Genomic DNA, 21,805 nt, shown 5'->3' with positions numbered 1-21,805 from the left:
TAATTTCTTTCTTTTGGTACCAGTGATTGAACCTAGGGACACTTAACAACTGAGCCACATTCCCAGCCCTTTTTATTTTTTAAAATATTTTTTGAGTTGTCAATGGACCTTGAATTAATTAATTTATTTATTTATATGTTGTGCTGAGACTTGAACCCGGTGCCTCACACGAGCTAGGCAAGTGCTATATCATGGAGCTACCACCCCAGCCCACCTTTTTATTTTTTAATTTGAGGCAGGGTCTCACTAAGGGCCTCAGTAAGTAGATGAGGCTGGCTTTCAACTTGTGATCCTTCTGCCTCAGATTCTCAAGTCATTGGGATTATAGGTGTGCCCCACCACGCCTGGTTAATCCAAGCAATTTCAACATGGTTATTTTCAGGCAGTTATAAAAATATTCAAATCTGAATTTTTACCTTTCGTTGATCAAGTTGTGTGTTATGAAGAAGTACTGCAGTCATATTTGGATATAGTTTTACCATTACTCCAGTGTCTCTATAAGAAGGGAATAAGCCTGGTTAAAATAATAAGTATATCTACTGACAAAACTCATAATATTTTCCTAAAAGGAAAAGTAACAAAACAAAAGCCCACTCCAGTATATTTTATAATCATAAAAATTATGATTACCTAAAACAGATATTTATTTTTCAACTGAAAATAATACTGGTCATTAAAATAAAGAAAAATCCTTTAGAATATATATTCACCTATACTTCTTTTTGTAACTTCCAAAATTTTTTGAAATGACATTACATATTTTAAAATAGCACTAAATATTAACCTATTAGAAGGGATTTAAGAAAGGGGCTAGATAAAATGGAAAACTTAATTAATAAAGCTCTCTTTATTCTTCACTTTAGTCTACTAAGCTAAGCCATCCTATTTCTTATTTTTTATCTGCAATATTAAACACATTATCCCACTGCCTTTATTCATTTTAAATAGTTTTAAACACTCCTGCTACCTTTGGTAATTTCTTTAAAAAAAAGGAATTTTGGGACCATGTTAGCTAGTTAAAAATGCTTTTGAAGTTGAAATTGGCTTTTAAAAATGCATTAATTAAACATTAAGTAGTACTATTTTTAAAATAGTCAACTACTGGGTATAGTGATGCATGACTGTAATTTCAGCTCCTCAGGAGGGTGAGGCAGGAGGGCCACAGGCTGAAGGCCAACCTGGGAAAGTTAGCAAGACATTGTCTCCAAAATAGAATTTTTTTTTTTTTTTTAAATAGGCCAACAACAATGAAAAGAAAATATTGATTTTTGTGTTTTGGGCCTATTTATTGTTAATGGAAAAATTAAAATGGTAGAAAATTTGACTAAAGAAAAAAATTCAGAAGAACTTGTCACTGAAAATCTACAAACTACCAATCTTCTAGAAAAGAAAATTCAGTGCAACTTAAAAAATATTAATGATAATATGGTAATTGACATATAATCCAAACACTTTGTATTTTCAAAGTAAATAAATCAAATGTGAAGTTAACGTAGACTTGAAATCTTTTAAAACTAGTGTAGTGTATTACTTGATAATACCTGATTTCAGTTATTGTGGCGGTATAAACTGCTCCGAACTCTAACTGTTGTTCTTGCTGTAAATTAAAATAAACCATAAGATTCATAAAGAAAACAAACAAAAAGTAGATAAAGAAATCAGTATAAGATCTATACTTACATCATCTTTGCAGATTTCACTAATGAATTCTTTTGCTTCATGCATTGCACTGGGTGTTGGTGCAAATACAGAAAATGTTTCTTCATCCAACTGATTAATAGTTACACCTTTTAAAAAGATAGTTTAGTTCCCAGCACCCCAAAAAAAAAAAAAAAATCTTTGAGACTAGTCTGAAAGTCAGTATGAGAGCAAAGAGGGGGACTCAGAAGCAGCTGGGCAGGTTTCTGCTGTGTAATCATTGCTTTGGAAAGGGATCAATTCATGAACAAGCATACACTGCACACCTGCTATGTATCTGGCATTATACTAGGCCCTGGGGGTAAAAGCAGAGAACCAATGCCCATCATATCAGGGCTAATTTTTGAGGCTCTGGTTTTATTCTCTTAATTATGACTAGAAACTATACTAGAGCCCTTCCCTCACCTTTTTGTCTTTCTTTTTCTTATCCTGTAGATTGAATAAATGAATGAGGAACAAAATCATGTCAGTTTCTCATTCTTAACAATGAGCTATGGCAACTTTGCTTTTCATCCTTCTTCAATAACCTCAAAGCAGCTATGTATTAGGAAACCTAAACACTGCTTCCAGAAGAAACAAATTAAGGCATAACTATTTCTACATATACTTTAAATAAATAAAAGTGTAAATAAAACTAAGCGAAAGTAGAATAGTAATAAAAAAATTAAAACATAACTTCACTAAAGGGAAAAATTAAAAATTATTCAGGAACAATCCATTTTAAAATGCTGCAAAAAAAAACTTGAATGCTTGACCGTCCTTCTTGAATACAGTTAAGGATTGAACATTCACTGATTCAGAAAGAGGCACAAAAAAACTCATAAGAAAGACATCAAATCCTTCTCTCCTGGTTTTTCTGTTTCTCAAACACACACACACACACATTTGGAGCAACATAGTAGAGATAAAATAGCAAAACTATATGGTCCAGCATTTAATAAAACCCAAACTTCATACAACTCTTACCTGTTTCAGCTTGAAGTTTTTTTAAATGATATCCACCTGGCCCAACAAATCTTGCTCGTTTTGATAATGGAACCTGAACAGTTTCTGAAATGCAGTACAGACAAATACATAAATAAATCAAATACATAAACGAACCTAAAACATGTAAAAATATTTCATTATGAAACAGAAAGACAATGTTACTTGGTTAAAAATGCCCCAGGTTTGAAGTATTTTTCTTTTATTTTTTAATTGATACATAAGAACATAAAATTATATATGTTTATGGGTTACAAGGTGATATTTCTGTACACGTAGTATAATGTTGAAATAAGGTAAACATATCTAAAATATTTATCATTTATGGTGAAAATATTCAAAACCCTTATAAAGTATTTTAGCAATAAAAGTACTAGGAATATTTTTACTTTGCATGTGGAGTAAAAAAAATTAAAAACTTGTAATATACTTTCACATACTAATGTTTGTTATCATGAAATCAATATTCATTTGTTTGTTTGTCTGTTTGTACTAGGGACTGATCCCAGGAGCCCTTTATCCACTGAGATACATCCTCAGTCTTTTTTTTTCCAAGACAGGGCCTAGATAAGTTGCTGAGTCTTTGGAACTTGAGATCCTCTGGCCTCAGCCTCCTGAGCCACTGGCATTGTAGTGTGCAGGACCGTGCCTCGCATAAAGTCAGTAACGATTTTAATGGATTACCTACAACAGGTCCATTTTCTTTTCTAGATGCTCGAGGTTTTGAAATAGTTTTGCTCATAATCTGTAATATCTCTTTCTTTGCCACTAAAAGGATAAAAACACAATAAAAGTTACAACCACATAACATGGGACCTGAAATAGCTGCATTGAGTCCCATGCCCCCCTGACCTGTACTGGGAATGGAACCCAGGGTCTTGTACATGCTAGGCAAGCATTCTACCATGGAGCTACATCCCCAGCACTTTTCCTTCCTTCCTCCCTCCTTTCTCCCTATTTTGAGACACGGTCTCACTGAGTTGTGCAGTTTGGCCTTGAATATAGTGATCCTCCTGCCTCAGTCTCCTGAATAGCTGGGTTTACAGTTATGCACCACCCTGCCTAGCTCACTTTTAGTTTTTATGGAATAAAATTCAAACTCTTTAGCTTAATAACCAAAGCTCTCCAAATCATAATTATTTTGAAGATTCACTCATATTTCCTCCTTTATAAAGTTTATCTTAGATGCTTAATTGCTGAAAATCAAAATTTCTCTGGTCTCTAACTTGGAGGATTAGTCATGTGCCCAATAATTAATACTTCTTGGTCCCAGTTAAATTATATAAAATTCATTTTTATTTTTGCCATGCTGGTGATCAAACCCAGCATCTCATGTATAGTGGGCAAGCACTCTATCACTGAACTATACCCCAAGCCATCCCCCACACACACATATTTTTTTTTTTAAATTGGTACTTGGGATTGAACCCAGAGATACTTTGCTACTGAGCAGCTACATCCCGTCTTTTATTCTTCACTAAGTTGCTTAGGGCCTAAATTGCTGGGATTATAGGTGTGCGCCAGCATGACTGGCTGAAATTTCATTTTTTAAGGCAGTATTTTATAATAAGTCTAATGGAAATTATACTTCCAGTTGACAAACTAGATACTGCTTACCTGATGCTTGTTGAATGGCTTCCATTACAATTTTCATTGGTATTCCAGGTAACTTAATATCAGCCTAATACGGAAGAGCCAAAAATAAATGAATTAATTTTTAAAAATCCACTGATTCGTAACATTATTTAAATACATAAAATGAGACAAAGTGGATTTTAAAAATACCTGTAATGCAGTTATTCCCTTATTAGTACCAGCTATTTTGAAATCCATGTCGCCATTGTAATCTTCAATTCCCTTTAGGAATTTAAGAAATTATGAAAAAGTTTTAAACAAAAACAAAATTCACCCAGAGTCACTGTAGAAGAATTTTAAAACAGCTTTAGAAGTAAACCATGCCCTCTAAGACTAAGCATAAAGAAAAATCTCCTATATTAACTGCTGCTTCCATTTTGTGACTTTTTAAACATGCAAATATTTTCAACAGAAACATTATTTTTAGATCATGTATTTCTCAATAAATGTATAAGAATTAATTTACAATTATCCTAAAGCAAGTCATTATGGATACCTATCCTGTAAGGTGTATTTTTAACATACCCTTTAAAATCCAAGGCAATACACAGAAGATAAAAGAAAGAACCACTGTACCTATCTTCTTTGAGAACCAGTATTCTTCCAAGCATATGCTATTTGTATAGTTTTCGCTGCTAAATATTTAAAACTGGGAATATACTTGCCAGAATATCTGTCAACAAACGATAATCTTCTATTTCACCCTTCTCAGGATTGCATTTGGTGACCAATCCTATTGCTACACCTGCCACAGCAGATGAAATTGGAACCCCTAGAAGTGAGAAAAGAATTTTTTGTGTAATGTGTGTATAAGCCTAACACACGTTTATATATTCTATTGACATTTACTTTAATGAAAGGGGATGGTGTTTCCGAAATTGACAATCACCAAAGCTAAGTTGAAAAGGTCTTAAAAAGTCCTCTAACTACCTCGTGTCTTTTGGAAACTACACTAAAGTCCCTTAAAATTACTTTAAGAGGTGATCCCTGTACTTGGCACAAAACTCTCTCATAAGTGCAAACTTTATAACTCAAATGATTCATTGCTCTTGGTGTCTTCTTTTTGCTGAAAAATAAGCATGCATTTTGTTGAATTCTTCTAGCTTGAACCCCTCATTCCACCTCCCCACAGCAACCACCATTAGTAGAATCTCCCAGATAATTTCTGTGTACAAGTATAAATGTAAACATAATTTTTCATTTTTTTTTTACTCAAGGGAGCAGGCTCCAAGCATTCATTGTTCTGCACCTTGCCTTTTCTATTTAACAACTTATCTTGGGTAATAATACACTTTACCACACAAAGCTCTACTTTATTTCTTTGAATGACTGTACTACTACCCGTATATATTTTTCCCACATGTTCCACATATTTTTATAAGTCACAAACAAATGAAATTGCTGAGTTAAAGGGCATTTGTATTTTACACTTGCTACCCTGTCACATTAAGTATAGAAGGGTACATGCTATTTTGAACAGTACCTAACTCTTATTAAACTTTTTGATCTCTGTCAATCAAAGGAGTAAAAATGGTTACTTGTAAAATCTGATTTGTTTGTAATAAGTGTGGCTGAACATATTCATGTTTATAAGCCTATTTACATAACTTATTTTGAAGAATTTTGTTCATGGCCTTCAACCACTTTTTACTTAGTAGTCTTTCCCTATCTTGTTTGTTCATTTTGCTTATAGTGATGTTTTTCTGAGTAGAATTTTTAAAGTTTATGTAATCCTGGCTCCTGGATTATACTGAAAGACATACTTCTCTAATATTTGATAAAATCTTCCGTGTTTCATTTTCTAAAAAGTTTATGATTAGATTACTTGAAACTTTATTTTTAGTATAAAAAAATGTGATAGGTATCACATTCCATTCTAAGCAATCTCACCTAAACTCATTTTTATTTTTTAACTTTAAATTTTTTATTGACTTTTTTTTAAACAAAATTTTTCATACATGTATACAGGGTAATAATGTCTGTCTCAATCTACCATCCTTCCCATCCCCACCCCACCCACCCTCACTCCCCTCTGTACAATCCAAAGTTCCTTTGTACTTCCCTACCCATCCCCCACTATGGATCAGCATCCACTTATCAGAGAAAACATTTGGCTTTTGGTTTTTGGGATTGGCTTTTTTCATTTAGCACGATATTCTCTAGTTCCATCCATTTACCAGCAAAGCCAAAATTCCATTCTTCTTTAAGGCTGAGTAATATTCCATTGTGTATATGTACCACATTTTCTTTATTCATTCATCGGTTGAAGAGCATCTAGGTTGGTTCCATAATTTAGATATTGTGACTTGAGCTGCTATAACATTGGTGTGGCTGTGTTATTGTAGTATGCTGATTTTAAGTCCTTTGGGTATAAACCAAGAAGTAGGATAGCTAGGTCAGATGGTGGTTCCATTTCAAGTTTTCTGAGGAATCTCCATACTGCTTTCCAAAGTGGGTGCAACAATCTGCAGTCCTACCAACAATGTATTTTACCCACATCCTTGCCAACATTTATTGTTGCTTGTATTCTTGATAATTGCCATTGTGACTGGAGTGAATTGAAATCTTAGTGCAGTTTTGATTTGCATTTCTCTAATTGCAAGAGATGAAGAAACTTTTTTCATATTTGTTGATCGACTATATTTCTTCTTCTGTGAAGTATCTGTTCAGTTTCTTAGCCCATTTATTGATTGGGTTATTTGGTTTTTTGGTGTTAAGTTTTTGAGTTCTTTATGAATGTTGGAGATTAGTGCTCTATCTGAGGTGCTTGTGGTAAAGATAGTTTCCCATTCTGTAGGCTCTCTTCTCACATTATTGTTTCCTTTGCTGAGAAGAAGCTTTTTAGTTAGAATCCATCCCATTTATTACTTCTTGATTTTACTTCTTGAGCTTTAGAGGTCTTGTTAAGGAAGTCAGGTCCTAGGCTGAGATGATGAAGATTTGGGCCTATTTTTCTTCTATTAGGCACAGGGTATCTCTTTTAGTGCCTAAGTCTTTGATCCACAGTGAGCTGATTTTTGTGTAGGGTGAGAGATAGAGGTTTAATTTTATTTGTTACATATGGATTTACAGTTTTCCCAGCATCATTTGTTGAATAAGCTCTTTTCTCCAATGTATATTTTTGGAACCTTTGTCTAGTATGAGATAACTGTACTGATGTGGGTTTGTCTGTGTCTTCTATTTTATACCACTGGACTACATGTCTATTTTGGTGCCAATACCATGCTGTTTTTGTTATTAATGCTCTGTAGTATAATTTAAGGTGTGGTAGTGCAATGCCTCCTGCTTCACTCTTCTGGCTAAGGATTGTCTTGGCTATTCTGGGTCTCTTATTTTTACAAATGAATTTCCTGATTGTTTTTTCAATTTCTATGAAGAATGTTATTGGGATTTTAATAGGAATTGCACTGAATCAATAGAACACTTTTGGTAGTATGGACATTTTGACAATATTAATTCTGCCTATCCAAGAGCATGGGAGATTTTTCCATCTTCTAAGGTCTTTTTCAATTTCTTTCTCCAGTGTTCTGTAGTTTTCATTGTAGAGGTATGTTCACCTCTTTTGTTGGATTGATTCTCAAGTATTTTATTTTTGTTGATACTATTGTGAATGAGGTAGTTTTCCTAATTTCTTTAGCGGAGGATTAATCGCTTATGTATAGAAATGCATTTGATTTATAGGTATTGAGTTTACATCCTGCTAATTTGCTGAATTCATTTATGAGTTCTAGAAGTTTTCTGGTGGAATATTTTGGATTTTCCAAATACAGAATCATGTGGTTGGTAAATAGTGAGAGTTTGAGTTCTTCTTTACTTATTTGTATACTTTTAATTTCTTTCTTCAGTCTAATTCTCTGGCTAGAGTTTCAAAGACAATGTTGAATAGAAGTAGAGATGAGGGCATCCCTGTCTTGTTCATTTTTAGGGGGAAAGCTTTCAGTTTTTCTCCATTTGGAATGATTTTGGCCATGGGTTTAGTATAGTTAGCTTTTACAATGTTGAGGTATGTTCCTACTATCCCTAGTTTTTCTAGTGTTTTAAACATGAAGAGGTGCTGTACTTTGTCAAATGCTTTCTCTGCATCTATTGAGATAATCATGAGTTTGTCTTTAAGTCTATTGGTGTGATGTATTACATTTATTGATTTCTGTATGTTGAACCAACCCTGTGTTCCTGGGATGAACCCCACTTGATCGTGGTGCACTATCTTTTTAATATATTTTTGTATGTGAGTTGCCAGAATTTTATTGAGAATTTTTGTGTATACAGTCATGACTGATATTGGTCTGAAGTTTTTTTTCCTTGCTGTATCTTTGTCTGGTTTTGATATAAGGGTCATACTAGTCTCATAGAATGAGTTTGAAAGGGTTTCCTACTTTTCTATTTCATGGAAAAATTTGAGGAGTATTGATGTTAAATCTTCTTTGAAGTTCTTGTAGAACTCAGCTGAGAATCCATCTGGTCCTGGGCTTTTCTTGGTTGGTAGGCTTTTGATGGTGTATTCTATTTCTTTGCTTGAAATTGATCTGTTTTAAATTGTGTATATCTTCCTATATCAGATAATATGTCTCTAGAAATCTGTCAATGTCTTCAAGTTTTTCTATTTTATTTGAGTATAAATTTTCCAAGTACTTTCTAATTATCTTCTGCATTTCAGTAGTATCCGTTGTGATATTTCCTTTTTCATCACAGATTTTAGTAATTTGAGTTTTCTCTCTCTTTCTTTGTTACTACACTGAAGGGTTTAACTGCCACTATAATGATCACGACTTAAATATTTACCCCTTCCACCTAGCTCTCTTTGCCATGTCCTGGAGTTGTACAAAGTGCCTCTTGAACATCTCTAGCTAATGTCACCTACAGCACTATAAATATTTTAATTCATTAAAAATTGAAGCACTCTCAATAAATATTTTTCCTTTTGTATTCATCTTGGTTGAAAGTAACTATGACATTCATACACAATCAACAATTCTTCTTTCCTTATTTCTTATATTGTCAAGTCACAAATATCTGTTTATCTTCCAAAATTTTAAGAAAAACATCCTTTCCCTTAAATACTGAAGTACCTACTGGTATTCCTTTAGTTCAAGTCCACGTCATTTCTTCTCTTGACAGCAATCTCCCTGCCTGGCTTTCCAGATTTTCTCTCCTTTCACTTCCTAGGCTGTCCTACCTCACCCCCCTAAGGCTATTATCTAAGTTAGGAATAGATAACTCAAAAGAAAAAAAGATAAAAGGCAGATTCAAAATATGCCATTCTTTTACATAAAATATTTCAAGTTCTCCAATAATCTACTTTCAGGAGATTTTTACCCCCCACCTGTTGTGGTGGTGCTGGGGTAGAACCTAAGCACTCTACATTGAGTACATTTAGAAACATACTATATGGCTTCATACCATTGCACAGGCTGTTTCTTTCATGTGAAATACAGGCCCTGATCCTAGTATGCCTGGTGGTAATCTAACTACTCAATCTTTAATACCAGATGAAATGTAGTGGTTTCTCTGAGCCAATTACCTTCGACCTAGCCCATTATTCATCCCCTATGTGTCCTGTACACATCTGTATTATCTCTTTAGTTTGCTAATATCTTTTCATCTTTGTTTTGTACCTCTAAGCTTTTATTTATTTATTTATTTATTTATTTATTTTTTTAATGGGCACTACATGTATCCCTGGGGCACAGACAGTGTCTGACTTAGAGTATGGGAAGCACTCACGTATTTGAACTGAACTGCATACTGTTGCTTGGCCCTTCTTATAGCACTTGACATTTATTCTTGTCAAATTAATTTCTTTATATTTTTCATCCTATTAAAAATTTTTAGAGATAATTTTATCTATCAGTATCCTTTTTAATGGCAGGCCAGTGCCATTACAAGGGACAGGGTTCAGAATAGAATAAAGTATTCCACATGAGATCCCCCTGTCCAACCCATTGACCAGACTAACTCTTCAACCAGTCATGGATGGCGCACTTACCATTTGGTCTAAATTTCTGCATCACTTACACAGACATCATAAAATTGAGGAGATGGACTTTAGCTAGATATACTGCATCAACAGCATCATCCTCCCCACTTTAGATCTAGTTAGCTTTTTCAGAAATAAAAAGTGAATTTATTAGGGCATTATTTATTTTTGGTGAATTTTTTCTGGCTCCTTCTTTCTATAGTCCCCTTCCTTCATAAAATATTTATAAACTATTCTTTCCATTAACTATTTAAAAGGGTCAAGGTCAAGTTCACTGGGTTACACTTTATAGAAAACATTTTTCTCTTCTAAAATTAAAAACATTTTCTGTTCTTGGTATAAAACTCAACTCCATGGTTTCTCAAAGACTACCAATGTGATTTAATAATCTCATCCCTTAGTTCTTATGGTTACATAACTGTCAATATGGGTTTTTCTTTAGACCTGAACTACAGCTCGAACACAGAGGTTCTATCACTGAGCTACATTCCCAGTCCTTTTTTAAACTGAGGCATGGTTGGTTGCCAAGACTGGTCTCAAACTTGTGATCCCTGTGCCTTAGCTTCCACAGCAGCGAGGATTACAGATGTATACCACCAACCCAGTATGATGTCTCTTATTTCATCTTTTGATTAACATTTTTCAGCACTTTTTCTATTTTCCAATATAAGCTCCATAAGAACAAGGGCTATTTTATTAACAACCATGTCCCAAAAGCTTAGATCAGTGCTTGGCTCACAGGCAGCACAGAGATTTGTTAAATGAATATAAGAAGATAAAAACCAGTAGCAGCATTTTACCACCCACCTTGTATATTATATTTTCCTCCACTGAACACAACTGGAAAAAATTCCTTAAGCAATTTTTCCTTTATTTAGCCTGATACAAGTTTTAATTTTTCTGAAATATTACTATTGTTATATCCACACTTATTTCATTTCACCTTTGGTTGTCTTCCTTTCCACCTTTCATATATATATATACTGTACATGTGTGAAATTATCAGAGAATTCCTTGTGTGGCCTCTTTAGTGTCTAGGTTCCTTTCCTTCTTCTTTTTTCCAGTACTGGTAACTGAAGTCAGGACCCTGTGCATACTAGGCAATATCACTGAGCTATATACATCTCCAGCCCCGCTTCTTCCTAAATAACATCATTGTACTGTTTAGAGAACTGGTGACTGGTTTTGAGAGCCAGGTATGTCAGACCCAGGGTGAACCATTTGTAGTCTATCTTCCTAAAATTCTTTGTACACTTTAAGACTAGCACTGTTCTCTGTCACTTACATAAATCAACTCAACAATTACATGTTAACTTTCTCTAAAGCGTCCTGTCCTAATCCTTCTGTTACTAATCAAAACTTCTCTGGTGATTAGAATCAATTCTGGAGCTCTACCTTTTGGAAGGTGAGAAAACTGCCTGGGTCACTAGGGCAAGTAATTTTCAGTGTACTACTTTTATCTAAAAATAAGAATTCCAAGAAATACCTGGATATTTGAAGGATTACTTTTGCAACTATCTTACCTTTGGTCTGGCTTGGTAATCTATCATCTGACTTCAACTCTTACTAAAATTCAGTTATAAAGAAATCTCATATTTTTTACTCATCAAATTATATACAAAGTAGTAGCAATTTTGAGACACAATCTTTTACCTGCATCCATTAATGCCAAACTTCCACCACATGCAGATGCCATAGATGATGAACCTATCAAAAGAAAAAGACTTGCTTTATAACATTAATTTTTTAAAAATGCAGAATATTATTACATCAATAATTTCTTTTTCTTTTCTTGGTGTTATGGTACTGAGAATTGAACCTCAGAGGCGCTTAACCAGTGAACCAAATTCCAAGTCCTTTTTGAGACACAGACTCACTAAGGCTGGTCTTAACTTGTGATCCTCCTGCCTCAGTTTCTTGTTTTAAAATTTTTAAATTTTATTTGTTCTACTTAGTTGTACGTGACAGTAGAATGCATTTATACATTTTGATAAATCATACATAAATGGAATATAATCTCTCGTTTTTCTGATTATACATATTGCAGGATCACAACGGTCATGCATTCATACATGCCCATGAAGTAATAATGTCTGTTTCACTCTATTATCATTTCTTCCCCCATACCCCTTCCCCTCTCTTCACTTCCCTCTACCTAATATAAAGTAACTGTGTTCTTCCCTATCCACCCCCACCCCCATTATGAATAGGCTTCCTCATATCAGAGAAGACATTTGGCCTTTGTTTTTTGGGTTTGGCTTACTTGACGTAGCATATTCTCAAACTCCATCCATTTACAAACAAATGCCAGAATTTCATTCTTCTTTAAAGCTGAGTAATAGTCCATTGAGTACACACACCCCCCCCCCCACATTTTTTTTATCCATTCATCTGTTGAAGAGCATCTAGGTTGGTTCCATAGTTTATCCATTGTGAATTGAGCTGCTATAAACATTGATGTGGCTGTGTCACTGTAGTGTGTTGATTTTAAGTTCTTTGGGTACAAACAGAGGAGTGGAATAACTGGGTCAGATAGTGGTTCCATTCCAAGTTTTGTGAGGAATCTCCATACTGCTTTCCAAAGTGGTTGCACCAATCTGCAATCCCACCAGCAATGAATGAGTGTACCTTTTCCCTCACATCCTCACCAACATTTATTGTTGCCTGTATTCTGGATAACTGCCATTCTGATTGGAGTGAGAAGAAATCTTAAAAGTAGTTTTGATTCGCATTTCTCTAATTGCTAGAGATGTTGAGCTTTTCTTCATTTATTTGTTGATTGATTGTATATCTTCTTCTGTGAAGTGTCTGTTCAGTTCCTTAGCCCATTCACTGATTGGGTTATTTGTTTTTTTGGTGTTATTTGAGTTCTTTATATACCATAGAACTTAATGCTTTATCTGAGGTGCATATGGTAAAGATTTTATCCAAAATCTGTAGGCTCTTCATATTATTATTATTATTATTTTGCTGAAAAGAAGCTTTTTAGTTTGAGTCCATCCCCCTTACTGATTCTTGATTTAACTTCTTGCACTTTAGGGATATTGTTAAGGAAGTCAGGTCCTAGGTTGACATGGTGACTATTTTGGACCTACCTTTTCTTCCAGAAGTCGCAGGGTCTCTGTGTTAGTACCTAAGTTTTTGATCCACAGTGAGTTGATTTTTGTGCACGGTGAAAGATAAGGGTTTACTTTCATTTTGTTACATGTGGCTTTCCATTTTTTCCAGCACCATTTGTTGAATAAGTTATCATTTCTCCAGTGAACATTTTGGCACCTTTGTCTAATGTACGAGATACCTGAATTTATATGGGTTTGTCTCTGTGTCTTCTATTCTGTATCATTGGTCTATATGTCTGTTTTGGTGTCAATACCATGCTGTTTTTATTACTATAGCTCTGTAGTATAGTTTGAGGTCTAGTATTGTGATGCCTCCTGCTTCACTTTTCTTGATAAGGATTGTCTTGGCTATTCTGGGTCTCTTATTTTTCCAAATGAATTTCCTGATTGCTTTTTCTATTTTTATGAAGAATGTCTTTGGGATTTTAATAGGAATTGTATTAAATTTGTATAATACTCTTGGTAGTATGGTCATTTTGACAATATTAATTCTGCCTATCCAAGAGCATGAGAGGTCTTTCCATCTTTTAAGGTCTTTTTCAACTTTTTTTTTTAGTGTTCTGTAGTTTTCATTGTAAAGGTATTTCACCTGTTTTGTTAGATTGATTCCATGTATTTTATTTTTTTTGGGGGGGGTCATTGTGAATTGGATAGTGTTCTTTATTTCTTTCAGTGGATTCATTACTGATGTATAGGAATGCGTTTGATTTATGGGTATTGATTTTATAGTCTGCTACTTTGCTGAACTAATTTATTAGTTCTAGAAGTTTTTTGGTGGAATTTTTTTTGGATCTTTCAAATACAGAATCATATCATTGGCAAACAGTGATAGTTAGAGTTCTTCTTTACCTATTTGTATACCTTTAATTTCTTTCTCCTGTCTAATTCTCTGGTTAGAGTTTCAAGGACAACGTTGAATAAAAGTGGTGAAAGAGGGCATCCTTGTCTTATTTCAGTTTTTGTAAGAAATACTTTCAAGTTTTCTCCATTTAGAATTATGTTAGGTTTAGCATATAAGGCTTTTTTGCTATTGATGTATGTTCCTACTATTCCTAGGTTTTCTAGTGTTTTGAACATGAAGGGGTACTGTATTTTGCCAAATGCTTTTTCTGCATCTATTGAGATGATCATATAATTTTTGCTTTTAAGTCTATTGATGAATTATGTTTATTGATTTCTGTATGTTCAGCTAACCCTGCATTCATGGGATCAACTCCACTTGATCATGGTGCACTATCTTTTTATTTTGTTTTAATATGTCATCAGGGATGAACATAAAAAACTGAAGTTTTCTTTCCTTATTGTGTCTTTGTCTGGTTTTGGTATAAGGGTGATATTAGCCTCAAAGAATGAGTTTGGAAGCATTCCCTCCTTTTCCATTTCATGGAATAATTTGAGGAGAATTGGTGTTAAATCTTCTTTGAAGGTCTTGTAGAACTTGGCTTAGAATTCATCTGGTCCTGGGCTTTTCTTAAGTGGTAGGCTTTCAACAGAATTTTGTACTTCATAACTTGTTCTGTTTAAATTGCACATGACCTCCTGATTCAATTTAGGTAGGTCATAAGTCTCCAGAAATTTGTCCATATCTTTAATATTTTCTATTTTATCGAGTAGAAATTTTCATAAGTTTCTAATTATCTTCTGTATTTCGGTTGTGTCCAAATGAAATTTCCTTTTTCATCACATATTTTAGTAATTTGAGTTTTCACTTTTTCTCTTTATTAGCGTGGCTAGGCGTTTATCAATTTTATTGTTTTTTTCAAATAACCAACTTTTTGTTTTGTCACTTTTGTCAATTGTTTCTTTTGTTTCAATTTCATTGATTTCAGCTCTGACTTTAATTATTTCCTGTCTTCTACTGTTTTTGGTGTTGATCTGTTCTCTTTTTCTAGGCCTTTGAAATGTAATGTTAGGTCATTTATTTGTTGACTTTTTATTCTTTTAATAAGGGAGTTCAATGCAATGAACTTTCTTTGTAGAACTGCCTTCACAATGTCCCAGAGATTCTGGAATGTTATATCTGTATTCTCATTTACCTCTAAGTATTTCTTCATTTCATCCTTGATTTCCTCTAGTATCCATTCATCATTCAATAGTGTATTATTTAGTCTCCATGTGTTAGAGTAGTTTCTACTTTTTATTATCTTTGATTTCTAATTCCATTATGATCTAATAGAATGCAGGGTAATATCTCCATTTTTTATATTTACTAAGAGTTGCTTTGTGGCATAAGATATGGTCTATTTTAGGGAAGGATCCATGTGCTGCCGAGAAAAAAGTATATTCTCTTGTTGATGGATGAAACAGTCTATATATGTCTGTTAAGTCTAAATTATTGATTGTATTATTTAGTCCTATAGTTTCTTTATTTAGTTTCTGTTTAGAAGATCTGTCCAGTAGTGAAGAGGTGGGTTAAAGTCAGTTTTGTCAAGGTCTATTTGATTCTTGAAATTATTATCGTGTTGTCGTCTATTTGATTCTTGAAATTGAGAAGGTTTTGTTTGACATACGTAGATGATCCATTGTTTGGAGCATAAATATTTACAATCATTATATCTTGCTGCAGTATAATTCCCTTCAATAGAATGAAATGACCTTCTTTGTCCCTTCTGATTAACTTTGGCTTGATGTCCACTTTATCTGTATAAGGATGGAAACCCCTGCTTGTTTATGCAATTCATATGAGTGATATGTTTTTTCCCATCCCTTCACCTTCAGTCTGTGGATGTCTTTGCCTATGAGGTGAGTCTCTTGAAGAAAGCATATTGTTGGGTATTATATTTTAATCCAATCTGCAAGTCTATGTCTTTTGATTGAAAAGTTTAGTCCATTAATATTCAAGGTTATTTCTGAGATATGACTTGTCGTTTCCAATCATTTTGGTTATTTCTGGCTTTTAATTTGATTTAGTTTCTCTTGTGATTATTCCTTTAGTATAGAGTTCCTCCCTTTGCTGGTTTTCACTTTTTTTTTTTCTTCACTTCATCCTCATGGAATAATTTGCTGAGAATGTTCTCAAGTGCAGGCTTTCTAATTGTGAATTCTTTTAACTTTTGCTCATCATGGAAGGTTTTTATTTCATCTTCAAATCTGAAATAATTTTGCTGGATATAAAATTCTTGGTTGGCACCCATTTTGTTTCAGAACTTGAAATATGTTGTTCCATGACCTCCTAGTTTTTAGGGTCTGGGTTGAGAAATCAGTTGAGATCTGAATTGGTTTTCCCCTATAGGTAATTTGCTTTTCTTCTCTCATGGCCTTTAAGATTTTATCTTTATTCTGTATTTTAGTTATTGTCATTATAATGTGTCTTGGTGTGGGCCTGCTGCAGTTTTGTACATCTGGGTTCCTGTAAGCCTCCTGTATTTGATTTTCCATTTCATCGTTTAGGTTTGGGAAATTTTCTGATAGTGTCATTGAAAAGATTGTGCATTCCTTTGGTTTGTATCTCTGCTTCTTCTTCTATCCTGATAACTCTTAAAGTTGGCCTTTTCATGTTATCCCATAATTCTTAGAAGTGCATGGATTCTTACCATCTTCTTTGCAAGTTCAACTTTATTTTCAATATTAAATATTTTGTCTTCATTATCTGAGGTTCTGTCTTCCAAATGGTCAAGTCTATTGGCAATGCTTTCCATTGAATTCATAATGTGGTTTATTGATTCCTTCATTTCGAGGATTTCTGCTTTTTTCTCCCCATAATCTCTAAATCTTTATTGAAGTGACCCTTCAATTCCTGTATTTTCTCTTTTATTTCACTCTTTATACCATCCTTTACTTTGCACAATGTACATTCTGAACTCCTTCTTGGACATGTCTTCTATTGTGTTGTCAGTGACTTCTCTTACTGGAGCATCTTGGTTTGTTTGTGGCATTTTGTTCCCTCGTTTTTCCATGTTGCTTGTGTGTTTTCCCATCTAGCTGTACTGCCTCAGCCTCTTGAGTGGCTGAAATTATAGGTATGCAACACTGTGCCTAGCAATAATTTCTTTATAAATATTCAAGAGCCTTTTCTTCCTAGGTTTTTTTGTTTGTTTGTTTTGGGTATCAGGAGTTGAAGCCAAGAACACAACCTTTGAGCAACATTCCAGATCTTTTTTATAAAAAAAAATTTCTTATTTTGAGACGAGGTCTTACTAAGTTGCTTAGGGCCTAAGTTGCTGAGGTTGGCTTTGAACTCACCATCCTCCTGTCTTAGTGTCCCAAGTCGCTGGGATTACAGGCATGTACCACTGTGCCTGGCTTCTTCTTACTTTTTAGAAGCAGTTAAAATCATGTTCTCAATGCCCCCTCCACTGCAGACACTCCGGACACCGAGCCTGCCTGCTACTCCCGCGCAGACTCGGCGTGCCCTTGCTGAGGTTCCCCAGCTACTTTGGAGGCTGGTGCAGGCATTTTGAATTATTCCTGAGGGCGTGGCCACCATCATTTGAAGGGCAGCTCCCTTCCTGAGACATCTACAGGAGACTGGAGGCCTTTTGACAGGTACCTCTATTTACTCACTTACATCCTACACCCTTCCCATCCTCATCCACAACTAGAAATACTATAAATAATAATTGTTTATTACAATAATGTTAAAGTCTTTATAGGGGCTATCTGGTTCAGGGCTGCATTTCCTATGTATTGGGTGCTACTAATACTGATCTCCCTTTCAAAGGAGAGGTATTGGAAACTGCAGGGTCATAATAAGCCTGCAGGGGCAAAACTTCAGTACCTCAGATCTTCACTGCCAGAGGGGAATATACAGAAACAATATGAAAAAACAGGGGAAGAAATGGTCCCTAAGAAACCAAGATGCTATTGATAGATTCCAATGACAGCATGGCAGTAGAAATGAGAGAAAAAGAGTTTAGAAACTGCATAATTAAAATGATCTATGAAGCAAAGATGAGGTAAGAGAGCAAATGCAGGCAATGCATGATCATTCCAACAAACAGTTAAAAAAGCAAATGTAGGAAGCAAAATAACTTCAATAAAGAGATAGACATTCTGAAAAAAAAAAAAAAATCCAAACAAAAATACTTGAAATGAAAGAAACAATAAACCAAATTAAAAACTCAATAGAAAGCATCACCAACAGAATAGATCTCACGGAAGACAGAATCTCAGACAATGAAGACAAAATATTTCACCTTGAAAATAAAGTTGAACAAACTGAGAAGATGTTAAGAAATCATGAACGGACCCTCCAAGAATTATGGGATATCATGAAACCATCAAATTTAAGAATTATTGGGATTGAGAAAGGCACAGAGATACAAACCAAAGGAATGAACAACCTGTTCAATGAAATAATATCAGAAAATTTCCCAAACCTGAAAAATGAAATGGAAAATCAAATATAAGAGGCTTATAGAATACCAGGTGCACAAAATTACAACAGATCCACATCAAGGTACATTATAATGAAAATACCTCATATACATGATAAAGAACATTTTAAAGGCTGCAAAAGAAAAGCATGAGATTACTTATAAGGGGGAACCAATACGTATATCAGCAGATTTCTCAGCCCAGACTCTAAAAGCAAGAAGGGCTTTATTTCAAGCTCTGAAAGAGCACAGATGCCAACCAAGAATCCTATACCCAACAAAACTAATGTTCAGATTTGACACTAAAATAATATCTTTCCATGATAAACAAAGTTAAAGGAATTTACAAATAGAAAGCCTGCACTACAGAACATTCTCAGCAAAATATTTCATGAGGAGAAAGTGAAAAAGAACAATACAAGTCAGCAAAGTGAGGAACTACCCTAAAGGAAAAGCCAATCAGAGAAGAAACCAAGTCAAGTTAAAAATCAAAAATAAGCGAAAATGACCAGGAATACAAATCATATCATGATAATAATACTGAATGTTAATGGCCTAAATTCAATAATCAAAAGACACAGATTGGCAGATTGGATTAAAAAGAAAGACCTAAAAATATGCTGCCTTCAAGAGACTTATCTTATAGAAAAAGACATACACAGACTAAAGGTGAAAGGATGGGGAAAAACATACCATGCACATGGACCCAGTAAAAAAGCAGGGGTCTCCATCCTCATATCAGATAGAGTGGAATTCAAACCTAAGTTAGTCAGAAGGGATAAAGAAGGACATTTCATACTGCTTAAGGGAAGCATAAAATAGCAAGACATAATGATTTTAAATATTTATGCCCCAAACAATGAAGCATCTATGTACATCAGACAAACCCTTCTCAATTTTAAGAATGAAATAGACCAAAACACAATAATAGTAGGGGACTTTAACACACCACTTTCACCACTAGATAGATCCTCCAAACAAAAACTGAACAAAGAAACTATAGAACTAATACAATAAATATACAATCAATAATATAGACTTTTGGAAATGTATAGAGTATTTAATCCATCATCGAGCGAATATACTTTCTTCTCAGCAGTTCATGGATCCTTCTCCAAAATAGACCATATGTTATGCCGCAAAGAAGTCATTAGTAAGTACAAAAAAATTGAGACACTACCTTGTATCCTATGAGACCATAATGGAATGCAATTAGAAATGAACAATAAAATAACAAACAAAAACAACTCATACACCTAGAGACTAAATAATAAGCTACTGAATGATGCAATGATAACAGAAGACATCAGGGAAGAAATAAAAAAATTCTTAGAGGTAAATGAGAACAACACAACATCAAAATCTCTAGGACACTCTGAAAGCAGTACTAAGAGGAAAGTTCATTGCATTGAGCTCATACATTAAAAAAATTAAAAGATCAACAACTAAATAACCTCACGTTACATCTCAACACCAAAAATAGTAGAAGACAGGAAATAATTAAAATCAGAATTGAAATCAATGAAATTGAAACAAGAGAAACAATTCAAAAAATTGACAAAACAAAAAGTTGGTTCTTTGAAAAATAAACAACATTGATAAACCCTTAGCCACACTAATGAAGGGAAGGAAAATGAAAACTCAAATAACTAGAATTCGTGATGAAAAAGGAAAGATCACAACAGATACCATTGAAATACATAACATAATTAGATATTACTTTGAAAATCTATATTCCAACAAAACAGAAAATATTGAAGACACTGACAAATTTTTAGAGACATATGATCCTCCCAAACCGAATCAGGAAGACATACACAATTTAAACAGATCAATTTCAAGCACGGAAATAGAAGAAGCCATCAAAAGCCTACCAACCAAGAAATGCGAAGGACCAGATGGATCCTCAGCTGAATTCTACAAGACCTTTAAAGAAGAACTGATACCAATAATCCTCAAAGTATTTCAGGAAATAGAAAAGGAGGGAACCCTTCCAAACTCATTCTATGAGGCTAGTATCACTGATACCAAAACCAGACAAAGATTCATCAAGGAAAGAAAACTTTAGACCAATATCCCTGATGAACATAGATGCAAAAATCCACAACAAAATACTGGCAAATCGCATACAAAAATATGTTAAAAAGACAGTGCACCATGATCAGGTGGGGTTTATCCCAGGGATGCAAGGTTGGTTCAATAAATGTAATTCATCACATCAATAGACTTAATGTTAAGAATCATATGATTTTGGAGAAAGCATTTGATAAAATACAGCACCCCTTCATGCTTAAAACACTAGAAAAAGTATGAATAGTAGGAACATAACTCAACATTGTAAAGGCTGTCTATGCTAAGCCCACAGCCATTATTCTAAATGGAGAAAAACTGAAAGCATTCCCTCTAAAAACTGGAACAAGACAGGGATGCCCTCTTTCATCACTTCTATTCAACATCATCCTTGAAACACTAGCCAGAGCAGACAGATCAAAGAAATTAAAGGCACACAAATAGGAAAAGAAGATCTCAAGTTGTCACTATTTGCTGATGACATTATTCTATAAAGGATCCAAAAAAACACCACTAGAAAACTTCTAGAACTAATAAATGAATTCAGCAAAGTAGCAGGATATAAAATTAATATGCATAAATCTAATGCATTTCTATTCATAAGTGATGAATCCGCTGAAAGAGAAATTAGGAAAACCACTCCATTCACCATAGCCTCAAAAAAAATAAAATACTTGGGAATCAATCTAACAAAAGAGGTTAAGAGACCTCTACAATGAAAACTACAGAACATTAAAGAAAGAAATTGAGAAAGACCTTAGAAGATAGAAAGATCTCCCATGTTCTTGGATAGGCAGAATTAACATTGTCAAAATGGCCATTCTACCAAAGACACTATACAGATTCAATGCAATTCCAATTAAAATTCCAATGACATTCCTCATAGAAATAGAGAAAGCAATCATCTGGAAGACTAAGAGGCCTTGAATAGCCAAAACAATCCTGAGCAGAAAAAGTGAAGCAGGAGGTATCGTAATACCAGACGTTAAACTATAGTACAGAGCAAT

General features: G+C 34.1%; 1 protein-coding gene across 2 annotated transcripts in view; it reads right to left on the bottom strand.

Annotated features, from left to right (window-relative positions):
* Positions 1 to 21,805, bottom strand: part of PNPT1 (polyribonucleotide nucleotidyltransferase 1) — a 57,101-nt gene that overhangs the window by 4,411 nt on the left and 30,885 nt on the right. For both annotated transcript variants that reach the window (XM_079110209.1, XM_079110210.1), the window contains exons 18-26: positions 11,948 to 12,001; positions 4,983 to 5,089; positions 4,468 to 4,539; positions 4,300 to 4,363; positions 3,367 to 3,450; positions 2,665 to 2,748; positions 1,681 to 1,787; positions 1,542 to 1,597; positions 417 to 495 (exon numbers count right to left, since the gene is read on the bottom strand). In XM_079110209.1, the coding sequence (XP_078966335.1) occupies positions 417 to 495; positions 1,542 to 1,597; positions 1,681 to 1,787; positions 2,665 to 2,748; positions 3,367 to 3,450; positions 4,300 to 4,363; positions 4,468 to 4,539; positions 4,983 to 5,089; positions 11,948 to 12,001 (707 nt within the window). The remainder of the gene's footprint in view (positions 1 to 416; positions 496 to 1,541; positions 1,598 to 1,680; positions 1,788 to 2,664; positions 2,749 to 3,366; positions 3,451 to 4,299; positions 4,364 to 4,467; positions 4,540 to 4,982; positions 5,090 to 11,947; positions 12,002 to 21,805) is intronic.

The sequence above is a fragment of the Sciurus vulgaris genome (genome assembly GCF_902686455.1).
Source record: "Sciurus vulgaris genome assembly, chromosome: 14".
Lineage (NCBI taxonomy): Eukaryota > Metazoa > Chordata > Mammalia > Rodentia > Sciuridae > Sciurus > Sciurus vulgaris.
This window is presented reverse-complemented; position numbering and strand designations above follow the sequence as displayed.